Genomic DNA, 17,057 nt, shown 5'->3' with positions numbered 1-17,057 from the left:
TTTGGCGGGCTTCTCCACAGAAGCCCTCCAAAGTGGTGCCACTCTGTCTGGGGTACTTAGGAGGGGTGGAGGGGGATTTAGGCACCCTGGACTGAGTTACCTTGGTAACTCAAGTCGCACTCCGTCCTGATTGGCCCAAGTGGTGAGCCGCCCGGCTCACCACTTAGCATGTTTGAGTGACAGCTAGGCTGGGTGAATGGGGGCTTGTTGCATAAAAGCAGGGCTTTGGGGACTGGGACTTCAGAAGTCGCCACAGGACCAAGAATCCGACGAGGGAAGAGCTGAGCCGACCTGCTTCGACGACACCACCCGGTGGAGCCCTGCTGAACCGTCTCACCACTTTTTCCCGACGACCGAGGAGAACTCTTAACGGAGTGGCTCCTTCCCTTGACTGGTGGGGACAACCAGTTTTCGCCTTCTTTCCGTTCTTTTGAGGTATCTCGTGGCCGCCTTGCCTGTGCCAAGCACCCCGGCATCCGGAATACCACACTTTACCCCCATACCGCGAAAGTCGGTACCAACCCTTTAACCGGAGGACTCCGCGGCTGGTTTCTTCCCGGGCAGTGCTACGACCTTTCTCTTCTGCTCTTCAGCGAGATATTCTTCTCCCCTGACCGACGTCGAGCCTTGCTGTCACTGCCTGGAACAACTGCCCCCGCTGGAGGATCCTTTCCGCTTAAGGTACTGTGTTCCGCCTGGCTTCCCTTGCTACCGACTGTACGGGGTAGATTTAGTCCCCGGCTTTCGAACCTGGGAGTGCCTGGGACACTTTGGCTAAACTTTCTGAGCCACTCTAAACTCTTTTTGACTCTTTGCAAGACTTTGAATCTCTAACTAACAGTGTGATCTTGGGCACATTTTCGCTCCGGCTACTCTAAGAGTGGGCCCTGCCTAGTGACTTTTGCTCACCTGTGACTTTATACTTCTTTAAGCCTATTGCAAGTGTTCTGGACCTTAGAGTGGTGTGTCTAACCTATTTCTGCTTTTTCTCTCCCTTTCTTGGAAACTACTAGAGTGTCATCTAACGTTAAGCACTCACCTCTGTTTTAATTAAGTGGTGTTAACCTAGAGTTGTCTAGATAGGAGAAAGGATTGAATTTACTTTCATTATAACTGTGTTGGAGTGTTTTTACCATATTCGTTGTTAGAGTGTTTTTACTTATGTGTGTTTTTAAATAAATAACTATATTCTTTTGAAACCAAGCTCTGGTCAGTGTTTGCTTGTGCTATTGTGTTTTGGTACATATTGTGTATACTTTGCATACTGCCTAACTCTTCTTGAGAGAAGTCTGACTGCTCAGCCACAGCTACCAGGTAAATCTGGGTGGTGCGGACTGCTACCAAAGGGGTTTACTGCTCTACCTGTGGTCTTAAATCTTTTGCAGTGTTCCCCAAGGGAACTGCACAGGTTTCTGCCTAACACTATCTTGCTCCCTCCTGCTTTTGCTCCTCTGATCTATGTGGACCCGACCAGGGGTGGACCCTCCTGGCAACCATCCTCCTAAGCCCTCGGCTGAGGATGAGTTTTTTGGGAAGTTTCAGATTCTCATGCACGCTGACCCTATGAGGACGTATTTCAAGCGTCTTTTCAATCATGTTCCACCCCGTCCCCGGCTATTCCGATTCGGTTTCTCTTTTAAAACTTGAGGCGGTAGACGTGGAGGACCAGTCTTCTGTTTCCACCTCGTTGGGATGAGCATTAAGCAGATGAGGACTGCGATGAGCAGCCCCGCTCAGTGAGAGTATTCCATGAGCGGGAGGGGCCTGTGTAGCTCTGTTACCAGCGATTTCTCCTTAGGTGCTTCAAGGGCCTAATAGGCGGACCAGAGTGTTCTCTGTGGGCCCCTCAGAGGACCTGCCAAAACCGGACGTGTTTCCGAGATTCACCATTTGGGTGCAAAGGTTCAGCTCAGTTCGTCTTTAGCTCTGGATACCAGGGTTCGCCCTGAGGTCTCAGTTTCTGGTGATTGTCACACTGAGCCACGGCTCAAGGCCCCTCTTGAGGGAGCTATATGTCCCAGGTTAAAATCCAAGGTACCGACGGAGTCGAGGAACCTCTAAGGGTCCTGTCGGTAGGATACATTCTTCAAACGTCCCACGCTCGGGGTGTGGTGGTACCGATTCTGTCGAGGGGGTAAAGAAGGTGATCAGCAGCAGGCCTTCCAGTACCGGCTCTGCCGAGGTTCCTCCATTGAAGGCTAATTCTGGGTCAGTTCCTAGGATGTCCACTAAACATCCTAGATCTGCCAGCACCGGCTCGGCCGACAATCCTTGTTTCAAGGCTAAGTGTTTCTTAAGTCCCCTGACTCCCCTGAGGGGACAGTTGCCTTATTTCTCCTATGGTGCAGTTCTCTTCAGGTGTTTACTAAATGGCGGCCCAGCCTCTTTGGTCCACAGCAGTCATTTTGGATACCTCCCTTACACCAACTTTCATGTCGACTGGTGCTGGGAAGTTTTCCTTTGGGGCCGAGCAGTTTTTTCCACGCTATGTGTTCAACAGGGACCCGTTTGTTGGTCCTGGCGACAGCTTTAGCTAAGGTCCCTTATAAACAGAGGTTAGGGTCTCAGACTCGGTCCTTCTCTGGGAATCGGGGGGTTTCAGGGTTACCCTGCGCACCGATCTGAAACTCCTGTTGGTAGCCCCACCTTAAGTGGCAGGTTGGTTGGTTTTTCTCTCGGCCATCGGCCTCTTCTACAGGGACAGATCATCTCCCTGCCGACAAATCACCAAATTATATTTTTTAGTCGTCACACTACACTTCGGTGGGAGGATGAATCTCGTCTCATCTGGAGGTGTTGCAAACCATCACCGAAGACTGGTAGGGTTTGTCCATCGTTTAGGCAGGTTTTCGCTTGCCGTTTCCTCCTACCCCACCCTTCAAACCTCTCTTCCGACAGACTGTACCCCTCATGGAGCAAGGGAGGGGCTAGTACTGCTGTCCTTTCACAGTGCTCAACATGGCTGCCCTGCGCACTATCTTCGATCTTTCAGAGAAAAATTCAAGTTGATCTCGCCCTTGCCAAATAAAGTCCTCTCTTTGGAAGAGCGATTGACTGTGTAGGTCTTCCAGGATGCGTAAATGCACATTCTGACTTGGAGCCCGCATATGAAATATCTGCAGTTCTCTGGAGCCCGCAGATGAAATATCTGTGGTTTTCCGTGTGAGCAGAACACTTCAGATTCGGGTACTCTTTCTGGTCTCGGCTCAGCGAGACGCACTGGAAACTATTCTGAGGGGCCCCGCAGCGGTCTCCCAATACCAGATCTTCTTCCAAGGTTCCCCATTTGGGGCTAAGGCTGACCCCAGTTCTGCTGTGGCTTTGGATACCAGGGTTCACCCTGAGCTTCTCCATCTGGAGCCAACTGTACCGAGTCTTGGCTCGAGGCCCCTCTCGAGGTGGCTATAAGACTAGGGTTAAACCTGAGGTTCCCCTGCTTGGGGCTAAATCGGTCACCAACAGAATTGAGTCCCTCATTGAGGGTCCTGGCTGTAAGGTATATCTGTAAGCCATTACGCGCGCACGGCTGTGGTGATACCAGTTCTGTTGAGGGGGCGAATGAGGCGGTCACGTACCACAGACCTTCCATTACTGGCTCTGCCGAGGATCCTCCACTAGAGGCTAATTCTGGGGAAGCCCCTGACGTGTCTAGTAAACATCATAGATCTGCCAGTACTGTCTCTGCCGAGGTTCCTTGTTCAAGGCTACTATGGCACGCAAGGCCCCTGACTCCCCCGGGGAGACTATTGCTTCACTTGCTCCTGTGACGCAGTTCTCCCCTGGTGTGTGATAATGGCAGCCCAACCTCTGCGGGCCACACCTGCCTTTTTGAATACCTCCCTTAAAGTGAGGTTTTACATCAACAAGCAGGGCGACACAGACTCTCTTCTCCTTGTGGATATTGTCGCGCAAATTTGGGCTGGGCCATCCAGTACATTGTTTGGCTCCAGGCTCCACACATCACGGGTCACCTCAATGTGACGGCAGATTAATTCAGGCACCAGTCGAGTGTGAGATGAGCAGCAATATCATCTCCAACTTTTCCAGCAATGGGGCACGCCAGAGGTGGTCCTCTTTGCAGCTTGTGGGTCAACGTGAAAGCTTATGCTTTCCCCTCATTGCCTCCTACCTATTTGGTCACTCTGTAAACGCATCGAACCGTTGCCAAAGCAGCTACATGGGCTTTCCCACCAGCTTTTGTGGAACATTACTGCTTAGACCTGAGCTCCAGGGCTGATGCTCAGTTCTGGCAAGCTGTTCTCAAAACCTCTTTCAGTAAAGGCGTTCCATCCACATCTGTAAGGAGTGCTTGGTAATCTCCCAAAAGTATGGAGGAAAGGGGACGGGACGTAGGAGTATAACAAAGTTACTCACCGTAGTGACTACCTTACTCCTAGCCCATAGTCCCCTTTCCTCCATATGCCCGCCATCCCCTCTAATAAGTATCCTCTATTATTGCTTAAATGGTCTCATCGCGATAGAAAAGGACTGAAGGGCGATGTGTGGGGCAGAGCTAAGGAGGGTGGGCTTATGGCTGTGTGCGGTACCCCGTGTAAGAGGATGACACATTTTCAACTGGGTGCTTTTTTACAAATGTGCTCCGGTCCCGTCCCACAGGACGGAATGTCCCAAACATATGGAGGAAAGGGGACTATGGACTAGGAGTAAGGTAGTCACTACGGTGAATAACTTTGTTAAAAGCAAACATGAATTTTGCCAGCAATGTAAGATAAAAAACGGGAGACAACAATAAATCTAGAATCCGTAATTCCGAGTTAGTGGACTGTAACTGGTATCATCAAATATTTACTACTGTTTGTATTTGCGCTTCATGTGCATATATGCTAGATACCCCCTAATATGGGTGATTTAATATGCCCACGTTGTGCAGCATGAAGTTTTTGTTTCTGACTAACAGAACCTCGGAATGTTTTATTTATCAATCCAAATACAGGTCTAGATATTATGTAGCTCCGTACGGCTTGTTAACACTGACTATACATTTATTGTTGTCTTCCGTTTTTTATCTTATGTTGTTGGCAAAATTAATGTTTGCTTTAAAGAAATTACCGGAAGAGTGATTACAGATCGGGGAAGTTTGTCATTATATATTGAATGTTTGTAGCTTGAGGCATGCAACGTGTAAAACGATGAATAGGAATATAGATTGGACTATGCGCTCCTCCTGTAGGTACAGAACGGTTTCCTTTTCTAGCTAGATTAATTTCATATTGCTGTGTGATTCGCTCTGGAGAGTGATTCGAATTTGTTTTTCATTTGGCTGATCGTTCCATTGACCAACCATAATGGTTTGTCATCTGACCCGTTGCCCCCTGCACCCTTTAGTGATTGGCTGGGTGGACTTTGGCCAACCCTTTTTTGCAGTGGTATTTAGGCTCTGCCCTGCTTCCTTCTTTTACTGATTTCATTCTGGAACTTGTAGGTGGCAGGTTTACCAACCTGCTGAAGGGTTTTCCAACGCCTTCCTGACGTTTTGCAGCTTTTAAAGTCCACACTTAGCAAAACTTACTGAGTACAGTTGCTTGGGCATATTCAAGTTTGTGTTTTTGCCTCTGTAATTCGAGCTCGGGCTTCCTGAAGACTCCTGCAGAACCCCCCCCCCCCCCATCCGACCCATTCCCACTCCACCTTCCCATTCCCCCTCCACCTTCCCATTCCCCCCACCCTCCCCCCCCCCCCCCCCCCCGGAACACCAATGTTCATTGAGTCGAGCCCTCCTCGCTGAAAGTGTTTTCAGAGACATTTTCTGTTGAATCATGTCATTTCCTGCCAGGATCCTTCCGCTTGAAACTGGGTCGTTGCTGGTGTCCAGAAAGGTTGAGGCTTCACCACCCAGCCACTTCTTTAGCTTTGGATGTCAGAGGGTGCCTCCAGCTGTTCTCCCTATCCTGGGACTTTTTGCTACACTGCTCCTTCATCTTTTGTCCACTGAGAGGCTGGACACCCCCTTCACAGGGTCCAACATCTTCCTGGATCCCACTGCAGGCTTGCAGGTCCCCATTCTAGGGAGTCCCTTTTGTTTCTTTTCTTTTTCATCTAGATTGTCACTGGCTAAGGGTGCAAGTCCCTGGCTACCGAATCCTGGAAATCGCACATAAGGAAGGGTGCCCTGTACTTACCAGGTTAGTTCATGCTGCTCTAGCTGTTTTGGCCAAAACCTCTGACATTATTACCGTCCTCTGCTGGGTGATTATTTTTTATACCCTCAGGGTGGCATCTATTCTGGGGTCCACATTCTTTGAAGAAGAGGTTCTGCTGAATTTCCCAAAGCCTTCTTCTATTGGGGGTACTCCTGCATTGCTGCTTCTTACTTTGGGACTGCTGGAACACTACTTTGGGGTCTCTTATAAAATTGTTTGAGGTTGATTGCTGCGGGATCTGCACATGTGGCATAGATTGGACTTGCCTCCTGGACGAATGCTGGGTTTTTGTCACTTCTCCCCAGGTGGAAGCCTTTCCTTGTGAGGCTAGGGAGGTGAGCCACTATGTGATACGTGCGGACGACGACTCCCATTCAGACGAGGAATTCCCTATGCAAAGCTCTCAACAACCAAAGCGGTATCAGGTAATTTTATCCCCATAAATAATATCGCCATACATATAGTTGCCGGGAAACGGCATATGTGACATTATTTATGGGGATCATTTATGGGGTAAATGAGAGTGGAGCTTGGTGGGGTTGCCCCCGCTCACTTAAAAAAATACGGGGGTTGTCGAGGTATCCCCCCCACGCAGGTTCCATGTGATAATATTGCTGCAAAAGAACTGCGCCATTCTTGTATAGTGACATTTTTGCGGGGATATTATCACATGGAACCACCAAAGCTAGTAAAAACTGCTGGAAGAAAACAGGACAAATCACTATACATGTGCTTATGTGATATTCCATCTGGGAAAAAGTACCCATCCGTACTGTGATGAAGAAAACCAATGTAACAATAATGACCACCAATCCAACACAAAAGACTGACTACAACGTTGCGCAGGGGAAACCCCAGTGCAGCGTCATAAGTAGTGCAGGAGGAGACAACTGAGAGAGAGAGAAAGCCAGGAAGTTCAAAGCTGATGTGGCAGCAAGGTGAGAGGAGAGCAAAAGTAGGTGCAGTTTTCTACACAGCGAGGAAACCTGGATACAGTGGTGCCTGAGTCGCACCAGGAAGGCGAAGCGCTCTGGAGAGCCGAGCGAATGAGTGCAGGTCTCTGGAAAGAGACATCCAGACCTGGCGATCGAGAAGAAAATACTGGGAAACACCAGACAGCGAAGCAGCGCACAAAGCGACACCACAGAGGATGTCCGAGAGAAAGAGATAACTGAAGTTGCCATCCTGACCCACGGAGAAGAGTCGGAGGCGAACTACTAACCGATTGACGCAGTCCCAACACCACAAAGGTAACTGGTAGAGCGGGAGACCCTGGAAAGGGGGTAGCAAGTATAACTAATACTATGCTCCTACTAGTCACAGTGCGACACAATGTAATCAGAAGTGTGAGTGTCATCACTGGGTCCATCATTCGCGACCCAATGGGACGCAAAGTAACCAAAATAGTAAGAGTAATTACTGGGGTCATCATACTCATCCCAGTGAACAGCCAAGTGATAGGAAGATTGAAAACTCTGGCAAGAATACGATTGTTCATAATGCGCAAGATACAAGTTGAATGTCCGATAAAGAGAGACTTTCTAGTTGATGTGATGAAGCCTGAGTGAAAGCGTCTGAAGGAAAACTAACACCTTTAAAGAGAATTTTGAAAGAGATTGACCAAGAAAATTTGAAAAATACCATAAGTGAATTGAAGCAAATGATAAAGTGGTAGCCAAGAACCATCTAAAGATTCTATATTGATGGAAACTTGCTGAAAATCAGCCCCAGGAGAAGGGAGTCATTCTCGTGGACTTATGTTTTTTTGTATTAGTGGTAGTGTCAGAGTAGGTAAGATTTGGATGGAGGACACGCTATTTTCTGAAGACTTCACAACTGACCGACGAGCACCCCAGTTAGTTCTGTTATGTAGGGAAACCCATAGTTTAGGGAACGTGAGGCAGTATTCATATTTAAATAAAATCAAGTTCAGCATTGACAAATCAAGTCTTCCTCCTTCTTCTGATCTGCCTCCTCCTTCTGACCCCCCCCCCCCACATTCTACTCAAGCGGATGACCCATTGACTCTTCTCCAATTATTTCCTTTGGAGATTTGAACCTGTTCTGGTACTCTCTAAAATGGACTGTGGTAATTAACATGCCACTGGGCATTTTTCCTGCATCCAGAAGGGGTTCTGTATAACTTTGGTACTTCTCTTTGATTTATAATCCATTTGTAAAGTCATGCATTTCTTCAAGGAGACTGTATTTTTTAACATTGTAGCTAAAATTGGTCACCCTGTAAACTTTGTTCTTGTAAATGTATGACTAGGGTAACTGTTTCTAAAATGGTCGATTCACTCCTGGAAGCCTTCGGCTGTGGTTTGAAACTTTTCCTTACTCTCCAAGGTCTATGCTTTGTTTAAGTATCTTGTGTGCATTTGCATTATTTTTAATATTCTGTCCAGAGGGTCAAAATAAATGTGGAGTATTGTTATAGACATGGGGGGTTTTAACATGGTGTTCCTGACTGACAAAACAATCTTTTTTTCCCTTGTTTTCCTCCCGTCTCCTTCCTATATGTGTGAATTAGGTGTTGATGACTAGGTCTAGTGCCTTCCATATGTACCAGGATTGTGTTGTGTCTTTAGGACCCTTTGCAGAATTGTGCAAGCCCATTGGGGGTGGGGGGGCTTTATCTGCTTGTTGGGTTGTGTGGTTCCCTTAGTCTGCCACCCCCTGTTAATTTACGTTGGTAGCCTACCTCATGTAGTGGGGCCACATATAGACTGTTAGGGGAGTCCTTTACAGACATTGCTGTTTTTATAACATGCTGGGGTTATTGTGAATATGTTGCACTATTCCCTAAATACATATTTGACCTGATAGATTTGTGTGCCTTAAGTATGTATTTTTAGTAGATCGGTTTGTGTTTTCTAGATGTGTGTGGACTAATTATAGTTTTGTGTCAGCCTGTCCCCTCTACCTGAGAGCTAAGCCTTGTTTCTCTGTCCAGGTTACCTACATAAAGAGAGGTTTGGCTTCCCTTTCTTGTCAGTTGTGTTAGTACCCCATTAATGTCTGTGGTTATAGTACCCTTAACTGGTGGTTGCAGAAAAAGGTCTCAATACACACAGCATGGTAATTTTAAAACAGAGACCGAACCAGATGGTGTGAAATCGGAGTTAGTTTGGGGTGGTCAACCTTTTGGTGAATATTAATGCACATTTACTATTTATTGTGTAAACAATTGGGAGTAAGGAGTGAAATGAGCATGCAACTTGTTCAGGTAATTAATTGTTAAAAACACTCTGTTTTGTCTCCCTCCTTTACAATCTACTAATTGGAAGTTTTTGCGTAATGTTGTAGATGACCCCTGAAGAAGGGAGTTTACTCCTGAAATGTGTTGGGTTTTGTTTAACCTTGGAAACATTGAAATTAAAAGATGATCTCCAGTAAGTTGAGGACTATGAGTTGTCAATTAAAATGTTATGAATATTTCTGTCACTATGGGCTGTTTTTACAGGGCATAGGTATGCAGGGGACCGGAGTCTCCATTAGTTTGGAGACCAATGTTGCTGTTTGTTTTTTTCCGGTCTATGTGTCAGGACAGGCATTAGCCTCCTGCACTGAAATACCTTAAAATATATGGAATAGTTCTTAAGACATTGGAATTAGGAGTGCATTGTGTGTGTTTGTTTGTTTGGGGTGGTAGCATTTAAATAGATACCTGAAGAGGTATGAGGACTGACTGTCCCAACATGTCCAGCTATCTTCTTGTCACTTTGTCTGAGATTGTGCTTTGTTCTCTTCTTGTTCTCTTGAACTGTGTAGAGATGAAGGGTATTGGGTTGGAAAGTCATCAATGCGTAGTTGGCGTCAACTGGCCCTGGAGCAACTGGATGAACATGAAGATGACCACAGTAATGGAAACATGAATGGAGACGTTCCAGAGAAAGGTAATCTCAGTTCAGTGTCTTTCTACAAAGCAATCTGGAACAGGTTTTAAGTCTCATTTGTTTTGGCTACAGACCATCTCAACTTCTGTTATTCCCAAGTGTCAATAATTTTTCAGCCCTGTATTGCGGTCTTCAAAGTTTTATAAAGGTAGACCATAATGTCATAGAATGTGCACATTGCTTCTCTTGACCGTCAGCCACTGTGAAAGATGCTGGTATATCCACCAACTTCACTAGCTATTCTATCAGGCTTTTGAGTTGAGAAAGCAGATTAATTAACTTAGTGCCTGAGCTTTCTTGTTGCCCCTTACTCCTTGTCCTTTTATCTTTCTGTGGGTCAAAACTACTATAATTTGTATTCTTCGTGGGCACTCATGTGCTACTTCATCTCCGTATCTGCACAATCTTGAAGTTTGGGGGCTTTAAGTGGCTGTTTTTCATGGATCTTCCCCTACCACAGTTTGCTAATCTTTGATATGTCATCTTTAAATTATCTCTAGGCTCATACTGGATTCAGGAAATCTTGAAACAGCCATTAGGGCCACAGATATGATTGCATGGCTGGCACTGTTACGGGTGTGATGTATCCGGTACACACATGGATTCCCATAACTGTTTTTTTTTCTGCATGCTACAGATGCTATCCCTGAAAAAATGTTCACATGTCCGTTTGTCTCTTTGAAGATTTTGGGGTTCACGCATTTGTAGTAAAGCAAGAGGGAGATGTTTGTCAGGAATGCACACAAGCCCTGTCCCTGAAGGCTAGTTGACAAGCATAAGGCAGGTGTCTGTAATTCCTGCCAAGCTTTGTTCCCCAAGTGCATCGGAGAAGCGATTGCCATGCAGTTCCCTGTGCACAACAATGTTGGGGCGTTGAAAACCAGTCCCGGTCTCCTGTGATCCATTAAAGATCATCCCCTATGCAGTTCTGTGAACTGGAATGGGCCTGATCCCTGTCGAGAATAAGAAGGCCAAGAAGACTTAAGCAGGCACTGTGTCTGATGCTTTAACTGGCACCACATAAGAGCCTTTGTTCAGGGGACATTTGTCCATCTAGAAAAGTTTAAAAACCACAAGCCTTGGCTCGCGTACAAAGATTTTTGCTAAATATTTCTCCAAGGAGACTTATCCTCTTGAGGCTGAGGAGGAGAATATTGTGGGGCATGTTACTTGTTTTGCAGGCCAAGACATTGAGGAACTGAACTTAACCATTCAATTTGCTGTGGTCTTCTCACATCTCTGTAGCTTTCTTATACTGAGACTTAATCTGCACCCCTGGAAGAGGTTTTCTGTTTTGATGTAGTGGACAAAACGGCAACAGACCTGTTTGGCTGCCTTTGCTGGTTTCGATCAACAGTGCATAAGCAGATTCTGGAGTGCCTCTGTTGGATGTCACAGATTGCAGAAGAAATACACACGCACACGTTAGTAGATACAGAAGGTTGACCCTCCTGTCTCGTTCTATCTTTTGATAGTTGGGAGGACCTAAATGCAGAATTTGTGTCTCTCTAAAATCCCTCAGCGACATCCAAACTTACGTGCTCTATCAAGTTGTAGGTATTCTACTGGCATAGGGGAATGTTGCCTTAGAGATACCAGGTTGGATTAATGTCCTTCCTCGCTCACCTCGCCTACTCATCCTTACTCCCATGTCTCCCTCCATTCTTCTATCCCACTGATGTTTCTCACTCCCTCTAGGCTTTGTCTCCATCCTTTGATGTTAACCTCCTTCCACTATACTGCTCCTTAACTGCGCAATACTGCTCCTTCCCACCTTCCATTTGGCCTGCCCACCCCCCCAACCCCCTGCACTTCTGCTGCTGCACCTGCATGATCCAAATGTCACAAGGCCTAGTAGGACTGTTTACTGCTTTTATCCTCCTCTGTTCCCCCTCCCCCTTAGTCTTGTGGCGCCTGCAAACACTTTCTGCTGTATTGGCGCCATACAAATGTTCAATAAATAACTAAAACTGCACACCACTGCTCCTTCCTTCTCACCACTGCTTCTTCCTGGGTACCACTACTCCTTCCTGCGCACAATCCCAGTCAGCGCTACTGCTCCCCCTTCACTACTACGTCCTCCCTCCAACTACTCAAACACCCTCATTTCACTCATGCCATCCACTTAACAAGCACTCCTTACACTAATCTTTCTAACCACACTCGCTACACAGGCACACTCGCACAGCAGTCACACTTTCACTCACTAGCCAGTACCTCACCTTCTCCAAAAATCACCTCCCCACGCCACTGATCCCACTCCCTTCCTTCTAGTTTCTTAAGTAGCTGCTAGTGTCCAGAAGGGTCATGAGACTTCATCACACCACCAATTCTTCAGACTAGGATGTCCAAGTTGGTTTCCAGCCGCTATCCCCGTCCTGGAATGCTTTGCTGCTGTGCTGCCTTCATATTTTTTCCACTGAGCGGCCGGGTGCTGTCTTCAGGAGTTTCCACATCTTCCTAGAGTCTTTCACTACAGGCTTGAAAGTGGATTTTGCAAGGAGAGGCTTTGTTCTTTCCTTGGACTCTGGATGGTTGCTTGCTCATGGTGCATGTCATAATGCGCCGTTGGTTGTTTTGGCACTGATGGAAACGGATACATGCTTGTGTTAAGGTCTAGTCTTTTTCCAAGATGGCACTGCTTTTCCACGTCCTTTTTGTAATCCTAGGATGCGCTGCGCCATGGCATTGCAAACCTCTTTGTTCTGACTTGGATAAGACGCTAGTGTTTAATCGGCCCTCTGCTTGGCTATTTTTCCTTCTTTTTGTGTCCCTCTGCTGCTGCCTGCCCAGCTTGGCGCTTCTCGCAATCTCTGTTAGTGTTCTCCTGGGATTCTACTTTTTACTCCTTCCTTCCCTCAATCAATGAGAGTTGCTTGCCTGCTGTTTCCTCTGCCTGGATAATTATTACGGCTTTGTCTTGGAACCAACACCAAATCCTCTTTATCTGTTCTGGGTTTTTATGCCCGGGATCAGCTTATCCCCCAGATATATAGCCTTCAGGTTGTCACTTTATTCTAGTCTATACCATTAGACTGTTATTCTGGCTACTGAAAGGATCAGACTGTATCTCTTAGAAGAACGCCAATCCTCAAAGCATAAGAAAGATAGGTGAACAAGGCGGAAGCCCAACCTGAAGACCTAAAGCACACAAGATGTGAGACGGCTTCTGATAGTTTGCCACGCCAACTGGATATCACAGTTATGGAGCATACATATGATTACTAAAGGAGATGTTTGAAGCTACAGATCTGCCACCGCTCAGATTGGCTTACTGAAAGTTTGATGGTTCTCCCAAACCTGTGTGGGAATGTATAGATTACTGCACTGTGTATTTTTACGTTTCGCACTGCAGTCTTTGAAACCGATCGATCCAAGTTTTGTTTTATGGTCTCCAACATGAACGGAAATGCCTTGGCTTGGGCTACACCGCTAGTTACTTTGGCTAGTCCCCTCTTATCGGATTATACAGCCTTTGCTCAGCTGTTGACATATTTGAACTGCCAGAACTGACATTTTCTGTTTACGAATCTCTCCTTGACATACATCAAGGAAATTCTGATGTCCCTGCTTACGTAGCCTCCTTCAAGCTGCGGAAGCAGGTTGGCCTGAGACAGCCCAATATGCAATATTTTGGAGAGGACTAACCAATTACTTCAAGGACGAATTGGCTTGAGGCCCTAGTCTTGCCTCCTGTGTTGACCATGGTGTCCATGGTATTGCAGATTGAGTACAGTCTAGCTGAAGGCAAGAATGAAAGGAGAAAGAATAGAGTGAATAGCAAAGGTTTGGAACCGTCTCCTTTGCCCTATGTGAAAGAGGCACCCTCTTCTGATGAACCAATGCAGATCAGTGCACCCCGGGGTCCTCTATCAACTGCTGAGAAGCCAAGAAAAAAGGATCAAGAGCTCTATTTATAACTGGGGTAATAAAGCACATCTTTTCAGAGATTGGCTGGAGGTTCCAACAAGACGACAGGGGAATGACAAACCCCGGTCCTACAAGGGCCAATGATTCAGGGTTGTTCGAAGAGTCCCTCTACTGTCAGCAATCTACCTTCTGATACAAGGCTAATGGTGGTTCGAGTTTGACTGAAGATTATGGATAGAACTCCTCTTGAAGTCCTGGCTCTCGTTGACTGCAGAGCAGCAGGGATCTTCATGGACACCTTATGGGCTGATCAAGAAGAAATACCAAAGAAGAATAAAGAAGATTCCCAACCCGTAAAAGGCATTGATGGCAAGCCTTTAAGCTCAGGACCCAGCATTCAGAGTACCATCCAGATGTTGGGGAATGTCAACAACCACCATGAGACCTTGTCTTCAGATTTAATACGTGCAGTATATTTTCCTCTCATTTTGGGGATATCCTGGCTTTGTAAGCATACTCTCCAAATAGACTGGGTAACAAACATTGTGAAGATGGATTGGGGTTGTTTGTTCGTGTGAAAATAGTTTGCAGTGAACTGACCGCAATAAATGTTCTTGCATTAACAATTTGTTCGTAAATGTATGCATACTATCCATCCTACCCCTACCCTACTTACCTGCTTGCTCGCCTCTGCTTCCCCTGCAGAGTCAGATCCATCCCTCTAACGCTGGTCTGATCCGACGCCGCAGTGTCCCTTTTTCTTCCCCCCCCCCTTTTTTTTTTGTTTGAGTCCCCCCGACTCCAATGTTCAGGAAGTGGGTGACACCCCTGCAACTCCTGCTCCACATGTTCAGTATTTTTTATAATTGATCGAATGGTACTGGCCAAATTCGGTCAAATGTACTATTCAATCAGTTATATGGAAACCGGTTGGCTAATTCCACACATTTTACTTCTGAATATTGTGCTACTTGTTTTAAGGATCATTCTATGGAGCAACTCAATGTGGCTCTTTTTTCAGGCGCCAGCTTCGATTCTAGGAATCAATTGTATACCTCCAAGTATCACAAATTCCAAGATGTATTCGAAGAAGAGAATTATAAGGAATTGCCTCCTCGCCTACCGTCAAAAAGATTGTGCCATCAAGCTCATTCCAGGTTGTACAGTGCCGTTTGGTCGAATGTACATTCTCTCAATTCCAGAAAAGAAGGCCCTCAAGGAGTCATCTTGATAGTAACCTTCAAAATGGACTTATAAGAGAATCAGTGTCAGTAGCGGGCGGTTTGCTCTTTTTTTTTTTTTGACAAAGAAAAATATGAAAGAACTTAGACTGTGTATTGATTAACGTGGTCTCAAGAGAGTAATGATACGAGACAGATATCCCATGCCATTGATTGACATCCTAGAAGCTGTCCAAGGAACAGTTATATTTACTAAACTGGACCTTTTTGGAGCCTACTATCTTCTCTCAATCCACAAAGGTGATGAATGGAAGACTGCATTTAGAACACTGTATGGGCACTTTGAATACCAGGTAAAGCCTTTTGGATTGGTTAATGCTCCTGCTGTCTTCCAAAGGTTTATGTGCAGAATGTTCTCCGATTTACTCATTCCATGGTAGTCTACCTAGACAATATTCTGGTATATTCCACCAAAGAAGACCTACACCAACTGCATCTCAAGAAGGTTCTACTATGTCTGCACCAGCACAAGCTTCTAGTTAAACCAGAGAAATGTGCCTTTCAGGGACAGTCAGTTTTTATCTTAGATTCATCTTATCTGACCATGGCATTGCTATGGATCCTAGTAAGACTGCTGCCATACTTCAGTGGCCCTCTCCCACTTCGGTGAAAGACGTGCAACGTTTTCTAAGACGAGCAAACATTTACCACAGATTCATCAAAAATGTTTTAGAGACTGGTTGTCCTATTACATCCTTATTAAAGAAGGATTTGAGTTTTGTATGGGGTAAGGAGGCAGAACAAGCTTTTCAACAACTTAAATCTGTTTTTTGTTCCACACCTATTCTAGTACAACCCTATCAATCACTTCCCTTCATTTTTTAAACTGACGCTTCTCACAGTGCCATAGGAGCAGTACTGAAACAAGTTGGAGCTGTGATGAATCTGAGTGCGTCCTTATTCATTCCCCAACATGTCCTCCTCCCAGGTGGTCAGGGGAAGGCTGTTCCGACTGGATCCTGATCCCTGGAGGTGGCTATGTGAGGTAGAACTACCTGTGTGCGAGGAGACTTGGGGCGTGGAGGCGAGGCACCCTTGAGTGAGACAGCATTCCCCATTTCACTTCCATAATGAATATGCCATCCCCCAGGCCTTTGTAGGCTATTGCCAGTCCCTTCCCTATTTTTCCAGTAAATCATGCTCCACTAGGCACCAGTTAGGTACTGGGATGAGGAAGAGACAAACCAGAGTAATACATCCTTTTTTTATTCACTCTCGCACGTACACACACCAGTTGGGTACTGGGACGACGACGATGAGGAGGCAAGCAAGAGCAATGTGAAACGCCCAGTCTGGCAGTGAGCGGTCTAGTCGTTTTTGGACCCATCAACCTGGCCGGAGGTTTAAACGCAGGAAGTATGGGGAAAATGGTGTCGGCTGTGGAAGCAGATCTATGGACTGCTGGAAGAGTGCCGACCTCTCCTGGGAGGCGGCATGGTAGACTGAGTGCTCGAGCACCCCGGTTAGATGCATAGTGTATGTAGTGGGAAGCCAGATTGAATGAAATTGGTGGCATGTGGCGGACTACGGAAAGGGAGCCGACGTGACCAGGCAGAGCGTTGGAGTGAGACCTGAGCTGCGAGCGATGCATCAGTGGCAGGAGCGAAGCTATATATATATATATCTATCTATCTATCTTGTGGCCGCCAAAAACCTCACTGGAGTGCCGAAAGTACCATCCGGTCAGTCAACCTAGGCAGGGGGACAGCAGGCGGGCATGTCAGACCTGTGAGAACCTTAATGAAAGCAAACACTTATGACTACCGATCTGAATTAAAGCAGTTTTGTGGAATCACAAGCTATAAAGGAACTGTGTAACTTGAGAGAACACGCATTTACAAAGCCATAGGAACATATGAAATTGCAACAAGTGAATAGTGGCAAAA

General features: G+C 46.2%; 1 protein-coding gene across 1 annotated transcript in view; it reads left to right on the top strand.

Annotated features, from left to right (window-relative positions):
* Nucleotides 1-17,057, top strand: part of USP48 (ubiquitin specific peptidase 48) — a 1,688,863-nt gene that overhangs the window by 847,443 nt on the left and 824,363 nt on the right. Inside the window, exon 14 of the mRNA XM_069610955.1 lies at nt 9,936-10,060. Coding sequence (XP_069467056.1) covers nt 9,936-10,060 — 125 coding nt within the window. The remainder of the gene's footprint in view (nt 1-9,935; nt 10,061-17,057) is intronic.

Source organism: Ambystoma mexicanum, chromosome 8, assembly GCF_040938575.1.
Source record: "Ambystoma mexicanum isolate Mex_15411 chromosome 8, UKY_AmexF1_1, whole genome shotgun sequence".
NCBI classification, from domain to species: domain Eukaryota; kingdom Metazoa; phylum Chordata; class Amphibia; order Caudata; family Ambystomatidae; genus Ambystoma; species Ambystoma mexicanum.
Note: the sequence above shows the minus strand (reverse complement) of the source record. Positions and strands in the feature narration are given on the sequence as shown.